This window comes from Ictalurus punctatus, chromosome 10, assembly GCF_001660625.3.
Source record: "Ictalurus punctatus breed USDA103 chromosome 10, Coco_2.0, whole genome shotgun sequence".
Lineage (NCBI taxonomy): Eukaryota > Metazoa > Chordata > Actinopteri > Siluriformes > Ictaluridae > Ictalurus > Ictalurus punctatus.
In genome coordinates this window covers 8,929,349-8,942,328 of record NC_030425.2, presented here as the reverse complement: position 1 = coordinate 8,942,328, position 12,980 = coordinate 8,929,349, and the positions used below count along the sequence as shown (strand labels likewise).

Below are 12,980 nucleotides of genomic sequence, written 5' to 3'. Positions count from 1 at the left end.
AGAGGTTCACCAATCTGATAAAAACTGCGTCTACAATTTGTGGAACAATTTCAGAATAATGTTCCTCAAGGTAAAATTGTGAACACTATGAATATCTCATCATCTACAATACATAATATCATCAAAAGATTCTGAGAATCCGGAGAAATCTCTGTGCAATCAATACTGAGAATCAATATTGCATGCCTGTGATCTTCGGGTCCTCAGGCAGCACTGCATTAAAAACAGGCATGATTCTGTAATGGAAATCACTGCATGGGCTCAGAAACATCTCCAGAACTCATTGTCTGAACACAGTTCGCCGTGCCATCCACACATGCTGGTTAAAGCTCTATCATGCAAAGAAGAAGCCATATGTGAACATGATCCAGAAACGCTGCCATCTTCTCTGGGCCAAAGCTCATTTAAAATGGACCGAGGCAAAGTGGAAAATTGTTGTGTGGTCAGACCAGCTTTTTATCAGCACTCAGTTCAAAAGCCTGCATCTCTGATGGTATGGGGTGCATTAGTGCCTATGGAATGGGCAGCTTGCACATCTGGGAAGGCACCATCAATGCTGAAAGGTGTATACAGGTTTTAGTGCAACATATGCTTCCATCCAGATTCCATCCCATCTTTACTTCTGAGAGACTCTGCCTCTCTAAGATACTCTTTTTATACCCAATCATGTTACTGATCTGCTGCCAATTAACCTAATTAGTTGTAAAATGTTCCTCTAGCTATTTCTTTTTACTAACACTTACTTTTCCAGTCTTTTGTTGCCCCGTCCCAACTTTTTTGGGATGTGCTGCGGCCATTAAATTCAAAATTACTTAATTTTTTTCTTAAAATGGTACATTTCCTCAGTTTAAACATTTGATATGATTTCTATGTTCTATTGTGAATAACATATGGGTTTACGAGATTTGCAAATCATTGCATTGTGTTTTTATTTACATTTTACACAGTGTCCCAACTTTTTTTTGAATTAGGGTTGTATATAGCCTTATTGATCCCATAAGTAACATTGCTTATACATGCCATTTCTGAATCATATAAAATGTACTATATACACTACACAACCATGAGTTAAGAATGTTATCCTCAGTAAAAGTCAATATGACATTCTCTGAAGAAATTCAGTTTCTCGGTATCCAAGAGGCTGAATACAGCATTGTGAGTGTGCACTTAAATTATAAATGAGCAAGTGAGCCTGAATCTATAAACACATTTTAATATATGATATATGAATGGCATGAAAATATATACAGTGTCCTCTACTAATATTGTCACCCTTGGTAAATATGTGAAAATTTATCTTTATTGTTGAACCTTTTGATCTTTTGTTAAAAGAAAATTCACAAAAATACTCTGCTCTCATAGATATAATGCCTGATGAGGTTGGAGAATACATGGCAAGGGACTTGAGACCATTCCTCCATACAGAATCTCTCCAGATCCTTCAAATTTCAAGGTCCACGCTGGTGGACTCTCCTCTTCAGTTCACCCCACAGGTTTTCTATGGGGTTCAGGTCAGGGGACTGGGACGGCCATGACAGGACCTTGATTTTGTGGGCAGTAAACCATTTTTGTGTTGATTTTGATGTATGTTTTGGATTATTGTCCTGCTGGAAGATCCAACCACAATCCATTTTAAGCTTTCTGGCAGAGGCAGTCAGGTTTTCACTTAATATCTGATATTTGATAGGATACATGGCATCATGGACTCTAACAAAATGTTCAGGTCCTCTGGCAGAAAAACAGCCTCAAAACATTAAACAGCCACCACCATATTTAACCGTGGGCATGAGGTACTTTTCCATATGGCTATCTCTCTGTGTGCACCAAAACCACCTCTGGTGTTTATAATCAAAAAGCTCTATTTTGGTTTCATCTGACCATAGAACCCGATCCCATTTGAAGTTCCAGTAGTGTCTGGCAAACTGAAGACGCTTGAGTTTGTTTTTGGATGCGAGTAGAGGTTTTTTTCTTGAAACCCTTCCAAACAACTTGTGGTGTTGTAGGTGAGTTCGGATTATAGTTTTGGAGACTTTCTGACCCCAAGATGCAGCTAACTCCTGCAATTCTGCAGCTGTGATCCTTGGAGACTTTTTGGCCACTCGAACCATCCTCTTCACAGTGCGTTGAGACAATATAGACACACGTCCTGTTCCAGGTTGATTCATAACATTTCCAGTGGACTGGAACTTCTTAATTATTGCCCTGATGGTGGAAATGGGCATTTTCAATGCTTGTGCTATTTTCTTATAACCACTTCCCATTTTGTGAAGCTCAACAACCTTTTGCTGCACATCACAGCTATATTCCTTGATCTTACCCACTGTTATGAATGACTATGGAAATTTGGCCTTTGTTACCTCATATTTATAATTTTTTATATAAGTCATGGTTGAACAATTTTCTGTTCGTAGTCACCCAGGTGTACTAATTGTTTTTTTTTTCAATATCAATAGGAATATACTTCAAACATATTTTTCTCATATGAATTCACAGGGGTGCCAATACTTGTGGCACACATATATTTAACAAAAAGATTTTTTTTTATAAACCTGTGTTGTGTTTGCAATTGTTTGATATCCATGAGAGCAGAGTATTTCTGTGACTTTTTGAACAAAAGATCAAAAGGTTAAACAATAAAGACAATTTATCACAGCCTTCTTTGCTCATATTTACCAAGTGTGCTAATATTAGTGGAGGGCACTGTATATACAGTATCTCAGAAAAGTGAGTACACCCCTCACATGTTTGTAAATATTTGATTATATCTTTTAACGTGACAACACTGAAGAAATGACACTTTGCTACAATGTAAAGTAGTGAGTGTACAGCTTATGTAACAATAGAAATTTGCTGTCCCCTCAAAATAACTCAACACACAGCCATTAATGTCTAAACCGCTGGCAACAAAAGTCAGTACACCCTAAGTGAAATATCCAAATTAGGCCCAATTAGCCATTTTCCCTCCCCGGTGTCATGTGACTTGTTAGTGGTACAAGGTCTCAGGTGTGAGTGGGGAGCAGGTGTGTTAAATTTGGTGTCATCGCTCTCGCACTCCCTCATACTGGTCATTGGAAGTTCAACATGGCACATCTTGGCAAAGAACTCTCTGAGGATCTGAAAAAAAGAATTGTTGCTCTACATAAAGATGGCCTAGGCTATAAGAAGATTGCCAAGACCCTGACAATGAGCTGCAGCACGGTGGCCAAGACCATACAGCTGTGTAACAGGACAGGTTCCACTCAGAACAGGCCTCGCCATGGTCGACCAAAGAAGTTGAGTGCACGTGCTCAGCGTCATATCCAGAGGTTGTCTTTGGGAAATAGACGTATGAGTGCTGCCAGCATTGCTGCAGAGGTTGAAGGGGTTGGGGGTTAGCCCGTCAGTGCCAATCAAATTGTTCGGTATGGCTGTTGTCCCAGAAGGAAGCCTCTTCTAAAGATGATGCACAAGAAAGCCTGCAAACAGTTTGCTGAAGACAAGCAGACTAAGGACATGGATTACTGGAACCATGTCCTGTGGTCTGATGAGACCAAGATAAACTTATTTGGTTCAGATGGTGTCAAGCGTGTGTGGCGGCAACCAGGTGAGGAGTACAAAGACAAGTGTGTCTTGCCTACAGTCGAGCATGGTGGTAGGAGTGTCATGGTCTGGGGCTGCATGAGTGCTGCTGGCACTGGGGAGCTACAGTTCATTGAGGGAACCATGAATGCCAACATGTACTGTGACATACTGAAGCAGAGCATGATCCCAGCATGTATTTCAACATGACAACGACCCCAAACACACCTCCAAGAGGACCACTGCCTTGCTAAAGAAGCTGAGGGTGAAGGTGATGGACTGGCCAAGCATCTCTCCAGACCTAAACCCTATTGAGCATCTGTCAGGCATCCTCAAACAGAAGGTGGAGGAGCACAAGGTCTCTAACATCCACCAGCTCCGTGATGTCATCATGGAGGAGTGGAAGAGGACTCCAGTGGCAACCTGTGAAGCTCTGGTGAACTCCATGCCCAAGAGGGTTAAGGCAGTGCTGGAAAATAATTGTGGCCACACAAAATATTGACACTTTGGGCCCAATTTGAACATTTTCACTTAGGGGTGTGCTCACTTTTGTTGCCAGAGGTTTAGACATTAACGGCTGTGTGTTGAGTTATTTTGAGGGGACGGCAAATTTACACTGTTACACAAGCTGTACACTCACTACTTTACATTGTAGCAAAGTGTCATTTCTTCAGTGTTGTCACATGAAAAGATATAATCAAATATTTACAAAAATGTGAGGGGTGTACTCACTTTTGTGAGATACGGTATATATTTAAATAAAAAAGATACTGCATGCAGGAACGATCAGAAACAGATTGTACTCAGGAAGTGAGAGTAGGTTTGATTTTACACTTTTCTGCCAATAACATTTATAAAAAAAACAATTTGGTTTTAAGAAAAAAACAAAATAAAAGTTTTAACCATATATTCATGTAACACAGTAACTATCTGTTTTATTTTATGAATGTAAACAAGACATTATTTACCTACCAATGAATATACGTGAGAGGGTTTACAACAAAATAGAAATTAAAATAGAATTTTTTAAAGTCAAAAAGCCGTATGTGCTTTGATATTATTATGGGTCAAATCTTTATGGCTTAATATCTTCAAATTACAGAATTAACTGATTAAACCCTCACAATTTAAAGGTCATTTTCTCCCCAATTTTGTCACCTGCCAATTCTCACCCATCAGCCAGCTCTCCTCTCGCGTATGGGAGGGTGAAGGCAAAGACACGTAAAGCCAGCTACTCAGATCTTTTATAACTGTTCATCATGCTGCATCACAGGACAGAGCAACCCACGCAGAAGAAAGCACTATCTGCCCTCTTCCTCATACATTAGATCTCAAATGCCCACGATTGACAGGGGAGACAGTATGTCATCCCTCCCAACCAGTAGCATGGCAACCAAGTAGCAGTGGGAATTGGAGTATGCCTAAGTCATAATGCCACTGATTTCCCTCTCAAACCAAGTAGGTCAGGTATGATTTGTTATATGCACCTTTCCTGAAGATGCTGAAAAGTTTGACCGTGTCACGTCTTTGTTTGTAAAGGATTCACCAGAAAAAAAATGAGGGATGTGTACTTGAAATCAGCTTCCCTCTCAGAAAAGGGCAATTAAGGCACGTAATTACATACCATTTTGGTGAGGGAAAAAACTTAGTTAATGTTTCTTTAACATTTTTATTCGTTCCAGTGTCCTCTCACTTAGCGCTATCTAAATGGTGTCAAATACTAGGAACTGGTGTAATTGTGCTTCATATATGACCTTGAGTGTAGTACCAAGAGAGATGAGGATAGAAACTGTGTTTCAGCACACTTTCTCTAAATGCTTGACATATATCTAGCCAGATAACTATCATCTAGGCAGTGAAGCAGTTAACAACAAAAATGTGCATATGTCAAATGTGCATTTGGCAGAGCTTCTAAAAACTTCAACTTTACAACTATGATTTTTATTTTACTCTTAAAGGTCTAGACATCCAGCCATGGATATGTTTAAATCAAGAGAATACTGAAAACAAATATTATAATAAGTAAATAACCTAAAGTTTTGTTACTGTGAGTGTGTAAGAAATGTGTACTCAAGGTTTCCAGACTAAACTGCATTGGGGAGTCTCTATGGAAACGTTTTTCAGTCTTAAGTTTCAGAAAACCAAGCTAAACTAATAGCAGGTGGTGAATATGACTGACAGAACACAAACTGGAAATGGACACGGTGTCTCATAAGCAAAGCAAATATGTAAAAAAGAAAGAATAATCTAACTGAATCCAAGCTTATTTGATAACAGCACAACACCCATATCTATCCCCATATTCGGAATTATTGAGTTATACAGAAATCCTAAAGGGAAAATGGAAGAAAGGGAAAATATGGTGTAATGATTTCACATTGCTGAGACGAAGAAAAATGAGATTCAGTGTGTGAAGGCGCATTTATTTTCTGCACCTACAAACTGGAAAAATGAGTTTACATCAGCACAGACAGGTAAGAGGGGAAAATGATTATAACTGAAGTTTAACATAGCGAAAAAGTAACATGGCATATGCAGGGGTATTTTCAATGCTTTCTTTAGATTTAGAATTAAATTGCGATTTTCAGAATACACCTTTAGTTATCATTCCAAATGGTGGTGGGAGAAAACTGTCCCCTGTGCTGTCCACTGTCCTGCACTCCCTCCAGGATTTTGCGATCGCAGAAATGAATGCAAAATCAAGCAAACTCTGTAATGTTCGGAGGAGCTTGCAATTTTTCTAAATTACCACAGATTTTCTGCAGGTTTGGCCCTGGGACGCGTCATGTGACATCATCACAACACGAATTCAGCCAAAGCCCTCTTCGATTCCCGTGCGTCAAGCAGCTAAAAAGGTCTCAATTACCAACAACCATCACGTCGAAAGACCATGCAAAAAATTTTGTGCGACTGCAATTTCGCAAATTCAAGTAGTTTACGCAAAAAAATGACAAAAAACTCTGCAAGATGCATCGCTAAAGCATTTTTGGCTGCAACAATCACACACACACAAAAAAAAAACTCAGTGAAATCCTGCATGGACTGAATAAAACAACCCTGTATATGCTGAGTTTTTGTCTCAGGCCCTGACCTTTGTCAGCACAGACCAAATACAACTTCCCTGTACCTATACATATATATTATATGTTTATAAATGATTACACTAATTCTGCTCATTAAAAGTGGTCTGTGGAGACCTTTTCCTTAAATCCAGGAACATCGGTCAACACAGAGGCTGTGAATAAGACACTGCAAAGGATTTAAACATGGCTTTTTTCAACGCTGTGCCAAGTCAGCCATGGTAGATTTAACCCCAGAGAACTTAATATTGCCAATAAATACTTATGTAAATAAGGAGAGTATACGGAAAAACCGAGGTGTGACAAAGTACCTAAGTACTCAGTCTTGTTTCAGCGATTTATATGAAGCAACGGTCTGGTGAATGAATGAAAGAATACAAGAAAGAAAGTAATAAAATGTTGAACAGTTTCACTTCATTAGCTAATTTAGCTCATATATTAGCCAATTTATACCTTTTCTGTTTTTTAGTAATACTCATACCTATACACACTTAGGGAAAAAAATAACGTTTTGATGAGTTCTTGCGCTTAGTGGTTAGCACGTTCGCCTCACACCTCCAGGGTCGGGGGTTCGAGTCCCACCGTGACCCTGTGTGTGCGGAGTTTGCATGTTCTCCCCGTGCTGCGGGGGTTTCCTCCGGGTGTTCTGGTTTCCTCCCCCAGTCCAAAGACATGTATGCTAGGCTGATTGGCGTGTCCAAAGTGTCCGTAGTGTATGAATGGGTGTGTGAATGTGTATGTGATTGTGCCCTGTGATGGATCGGCACCCTGTCCAGGGTGTACCCCACCTTGTGCTCGATGCTCCCTGGGATAGGCTCCAATTTTCCCTGTGACCCTGAAAAGGATAAAGCGGTATAGAAAATGGATGGATGGATGAGTTCTTGGCTTCCTAAATGAAAGGAAACCCCACCCTTAAAGGATTCCACATCGAAGCTTTAAGGGTTTCCATGCACGGACAAACCAAAGAATGCTGAGTGGATCCAGATTAAACCTAAGAGAGTATGTTGTGAGATGAAGTGGCTGTATATGAATAAATGTAAATTAGAAATGAAAACCATCTATACAATTAACAAACAAACAAAAATGTGTTTTTTTTTACTCTTGAGGATATAATGCATGTAGCTTATACCCTTCGGAAAACCATTTCTCAAGATATGGGTGAGTAGGACAACATTTTAAATCCTGGTTCATTGCTGTAATGCCAAGAAAACTGTTGTGTAATTTGACAGTCTAGCTAACATCAGGTGTTGACATAGACCATGCCACTGCTGTATCAAAACCCAAACTAAACTCAAACTTTAGCAGTGATGGAAGATTATTTCATACCACAAAACACTGATGACATCAAATGCAGCCAGAGTTGCTTACAGACCCTTTAATGTGGTGCACTGTTTGTCTGCTGTGTACAATGTCTATACAAGGTACCTTCTGTAAACTGTATATAACATACACATTTTATGTCTTATAGTTGACTGCATCACACTGCGCCGCATTGGAAGGGGTGAAGGATGCGGCCCGAACAGAGGAACAAAACCGCTGAAGTAACACGTTTCAGAGGCAGAGCTGTGGCTGTAGACCAGAAACATATAAGTGATGAAGCTGAAAAACAGACCCGAGCGTGACATCACCACCACATCAAGAAAGCAAGAGTAGCTTCATGCACGAGCCCGCACGAGCCAACATCCTGCATGTGGCTAAAGAACTGCACGGCAACTGGATAGTAAAAACACAACCCCGAACTACCGGAACAGCACAAAGCCTGACAGAGAGCCAGCAATATCGCTCCGCGGGGAATGTGGGCGATCTCGTGGCCCGCTGGCCGGAGCGCTGCCTCCCCTTCTCTATCAGAACGCTGAATTTAGCGTAATGTTGACATACAATACAGCGTATGACCTTCCAGGCCCGAGCCGCCTGCAGTCGCTGATTCTCCTGCGATTCAAACACCGAAACAAAAGCACACGCGCATTGTTCCGGGCGGCTCATGACGTCCTCCCGTCACATCCACCTGTCCCAAGCGCTCGCCTTTCGCCTCCATTTGCGCTGTCTCTTCAAGTTTGTTCGTCTCGTACGTGCGAAAAGGAAGGCGGAAAAAAAAACTCACCTAAAACGCCAGAAGACGTTGGCTGGCACGAGGCGCTTTGCTCCGGCTTTTCCGCTTCTGCTTGCGCGCGGTGGCGGTGGCGCGAGCCGTCGGGATCGGCGCCGTTACTGGCGGACGCAGCGTCGGGCATGCTGCTGACGCGGGGACTGACTGCTGGGGCTTTTATTCCAGAGGAGAGGGGAGGGGGTGCAGTGTCCTAGTCTGCAGAAACATGCAGCGAGTGCCGGTTCGGATCGGTTACCGGGGGTTAAGTGAAAAGGAGCGTGAAGGGACGGTTGTGGGTCATCCTGCTTTGTAGGGGTTATGAGTGCAGATCCGCCGCTTTCTGATCAGCACAGGCTTTACTATGGAGGAGGGACAAAGGAGCGAAGTGACACATCGTCTCTCTCTCTCTCTCTCTCTCTCTCTCTCTCTCTCACACACACACACACACACCTTTGTCTTCCTCTCCTTTTGAGGACCTTCCACTCACGTAGTTATTAACGCAGCTAATTCATTTTATGCCTATATCTAAATCTAACCCTAACCTCACCCACCAAAAGGACACAAATAAAGGCTTTCTGTAAACGAACAAACAAACAGATAACAACAACAAAATACTACTACTAATAACAACAACAATAACAAACAACAAAAAATAGTACTACTAATAACAACAAAAAATACTACTAATAAAAACAACAACAAAATACTACTAATAAGAACAATAACAATACTACTACTAATAATAACAACAACAAAAAAATACTACTAATAACAACAACAATAAAAACAACAAAAATACTACTAATAACAACAATAACAATAGCCTACTACTAATAATAATAACAACAACAACAATAACAATACTACTACTAATAATAACAACAATAAAAATACTACTACTACTACTAAAAACAACAACAACAACAACAACAACAATAATAATAATAATAGCATTTTTTTTGTCTTGTGGAAACAGTAAAATGTCCACACAAGGCCAAAACTGTCAGACATTCTCATCCGTGTGGCAGACACTTGGTCAGCACCAAGATATAGAAACACACACATACAAACACACACACACACACACACACCGAACAAAGGAGCTAAAGCCAAGTCTCTCAAGTTTCCCCTAACTTACTCCCACACAGGAGCATTAAATAATGCAATTCAGTAAAGTATTTTGATATACAACCCCAATTCCAAAAACGTTGGGACACTGTGTAAAATGTAAATAAAAACAATGCAATGATTTGCAAATCTCATAAACCCATGTTATTCACAATAGAACACAGAAAACATATCAAATGTTTAAACTGAGGAAATGTACCATTTTAAGAAAAAAAAAAGTCATTTTGAATTTGGTGGCAGTAACAGGTCTCAAAAAAGTTGGGATGGGGCAACAAAAGGCTGAAAACAGCTGGAGGAATATTTTGTAACTAATTAGGTTAATTGGCAGCAGGTCAATAACATGATCTAGAGAGGCAGAGTCTCTCAGGAGTAAAGATGGGATGGAATCTGGATGGAAGCAGATGTTGCTATAAAACCTGTACATACCTTTCCAGATGTGCAAGCTGCCCATACCGTAGGCACCAATGCACCCCATACCATCAGAGATGCAGGCTTTTGAACTGAGTGCTGATAAAAAGCTGGATGATCCCTCTCTTTGCCTCAGTCCATTTTAAATGAGCTTTGGCTCAGAGAAGACAGTGGTGTTTCTGGATCATGTTCACATATGGCTTCTTCTTTGCATGATAGAGCTGCTAGAGTCCTAACTAGAACTAGAAGATACGACCATATCACACCAATATTATCAATACTGCATTGGCTCCCAGTGGAATCTCGCATTAACTATAAAATACTTGTATTAGCCTATAAAGCACTAAACGGTCTCGCGCCACAATATCTAAGCAACCTTTTGGTTTTCTATGATCCACCACGCCTACTTAGATCAAAAGATGCAGGCTATTTGACGGTACCTCGAATAATGAAGGCTACAGCAGGGGGAAGAGCTTTCTCTTATAGAGCCCCACAGTTATGGAACAGTCTTCCTATTAGTGTTCGGGACTCAGACACAGTCTCAGTGTTTAAGTCTAGGCTTAAAACGTATTTGTTTACTCAAGCCTACCCTGACTAGACTTTCTATTATACTAATTCCCAGTCCTAATAATCTTTTCTCTCCCTCTGCCGAGCCACACACGATTTTATGGAGATACTAGAGATCCAGATCCTTTCTGCCTCTGGATGGAGCTCAAATCTTCTCCAATTCCAGACTGCTGGGACTACGGCTGCTCCTAAGGCCATACAGACTTCATATAAATCCATAATTAACTTTTTCACACTATCTGTTGTTACCCAGATGAGGATGGGTTCCCTTCTGAGTCGGGTTCCTCTCAAGGTTTCTTCCTCTTAAACATCTTAGGGAGTTTTTCCTTGCCACAGTCGCCACTCAGTGACTTGCTCAGTTGAGATAAATTCACATCTTTAATATCTGTATACCATGTTGATATTTCTGTAAAGCTGCTTTGAGACAATGTCTATTGTAAAAAGCGCTATACAAATAAAATTGAATTGAATTGAATTGAATTAACCAGCATGTGTGGATGGCACGGTGAACTGTGTTCACAGACAATGAGTTCTGGAGGTGTTTCTGAGCCCATGCAGTGATTTCCATTACAGAATCATGCCTGTTTTTAATGCAGTGCTGCCTGAGGACCCGAAGATCACGGGCATGCATTATTGATTTTCACCCTTGTGATTTTTCCAGATTCTTGGAACGTTTTGATGATATTATGTATTGTAGATGATGAGATATTCATAGTCTCCGCAATTTTACCTTGAGGAACATTATTCTGAAATTGTTCCACAAATTGTAGACGCAGTTTTTATCAGATTGGTGTACCTCTGCCCATCTTTACTTCTGAAAGTCTCTGCCTCTCTAAGATACTCTTTTTATACCCAATCATGTTACTGACCTGTTCACAATTAACCTCCAGCTGTTTCTTTTTAGTAGCACTTACTTTTCCAGCCTTTTCTTGCCCCGTCCCAACTTTTTTGAGACGTGCTGCAGCCAAAATTACAAAATTACATTATTTTTTTCTTAAAATGGTACATTTCCTCAGTTTAAACATTTGATGTTTTCCATGTTCTAGTGTGAATAACATATGGGTTTATGAGATTTGCAAATCATTGCATTCTGTTTATTTACATTTATTTACATTTTAGACAGAGTCCCAACTTTTTTGGAATTGGGGTTGTATATAGCCAAGTCATATTGATCCCACAGGTAACATTGCTCATACATGCCATTTCTGAATCATATAAAATGTACTATATACACTACACAACCATGAGTTAAGAATGTTATCCTCAGTAAAAGTCAATATGACATTCTCTGAAGAAATTCAGTTTCTCGGTATCCAAGAGGCTGAATACAGCATTGTGAGTGTGCACTTAAATTATAAATGAGCAAGTGAGCCTGAATCTATAAACACATTTTAACATATGACATATGAATGGCATGAAAATATATACAGTGTCCTCTACTAATATTGTCACCCTTGGTAAATATGAGCGAAGAAGGCTGTGAAAAATTGTCTTTATTGTTTAACCTTTTGATCTTTTGTTTAAAAAATTTCACAAAAATACTATGCTCACATAGAGATCATTGCATTCTGTTTTTATTTACATTTTACACAGCATCTCAACTTTTTTGGAACTGGGGTTGTAGACTATAAATATAAAGCCAATCATGTTACCACTGCCTGCGGTATCGCATAGCAGTGGTTTGGGTTGTGTTTTTCCCCCGACCACTTTCAGGTCATTTAATCAAATCAGAAAGCACTGGCATAATTTCATAGCAAAACACTAAAACTTGTGTGACTCATTACTCTCAGCAGGAGCATTCAGTAAAATGGTGGTGCTAATGAAAGGCAGACTGAGACAAAGAGCTGTATGGTTTATTTATCAGCGCAAAAAATATCCTCAGAGATTAATATTTTGTCTATGATTCGAATGTAAATCATGTTGTCTGAGATCCTAAGGTAGCAGAGTTTCATGATCAGTTACAGAATATACGCTTTAAAAAATAATGGATATTACAGTGCTACGAAAAAGTATTTGCCCCCATCCTGATTTCTTCTGTTTTTGCGTATATCCCATAAGAAATAGTTTTAGATCTTCAAATGAAATACAACATGAATCAAGGGCAACCTGAGTAAACACAATACAATTTATATTTTTTTTATTGAAGCAAATAA

General features: G+C 39.9%; 1 protein-coding gene across 3 annotated transcripts in view; it reads right to left on the bottom strand.

Annotated features, from left to right (window-relative positions):
* The window catches only part of ano8b (anoctamin 8b), a 40,204-nt gene that overhangs the window by 24,735 nt on the left and 2,489 nt on the right, over positions 1–12,980 (bottom strand). Inside the window, exon 1 of one of the 3 annotated variants that reach the window (XM_017478418.3) lies at positions 8,740–9,325. The exons of 1 other annotated variant lie outside the window; for it this stretch is intronic. In XM_017478418.3, coding sequence (XP_017333907.1) covers positions 8,740–8,869 — 130 coding nt within the window. In that variant the 5' untranslated portion in view covers positions 8,870–9,325. Of the gene's footprint in view, positions 1–8,739; positions 9,326–12,980 lie in introns of those variants that run through there. One more of the 3 variants, XM_017478416.3, reaches the window with a different exon arrangement.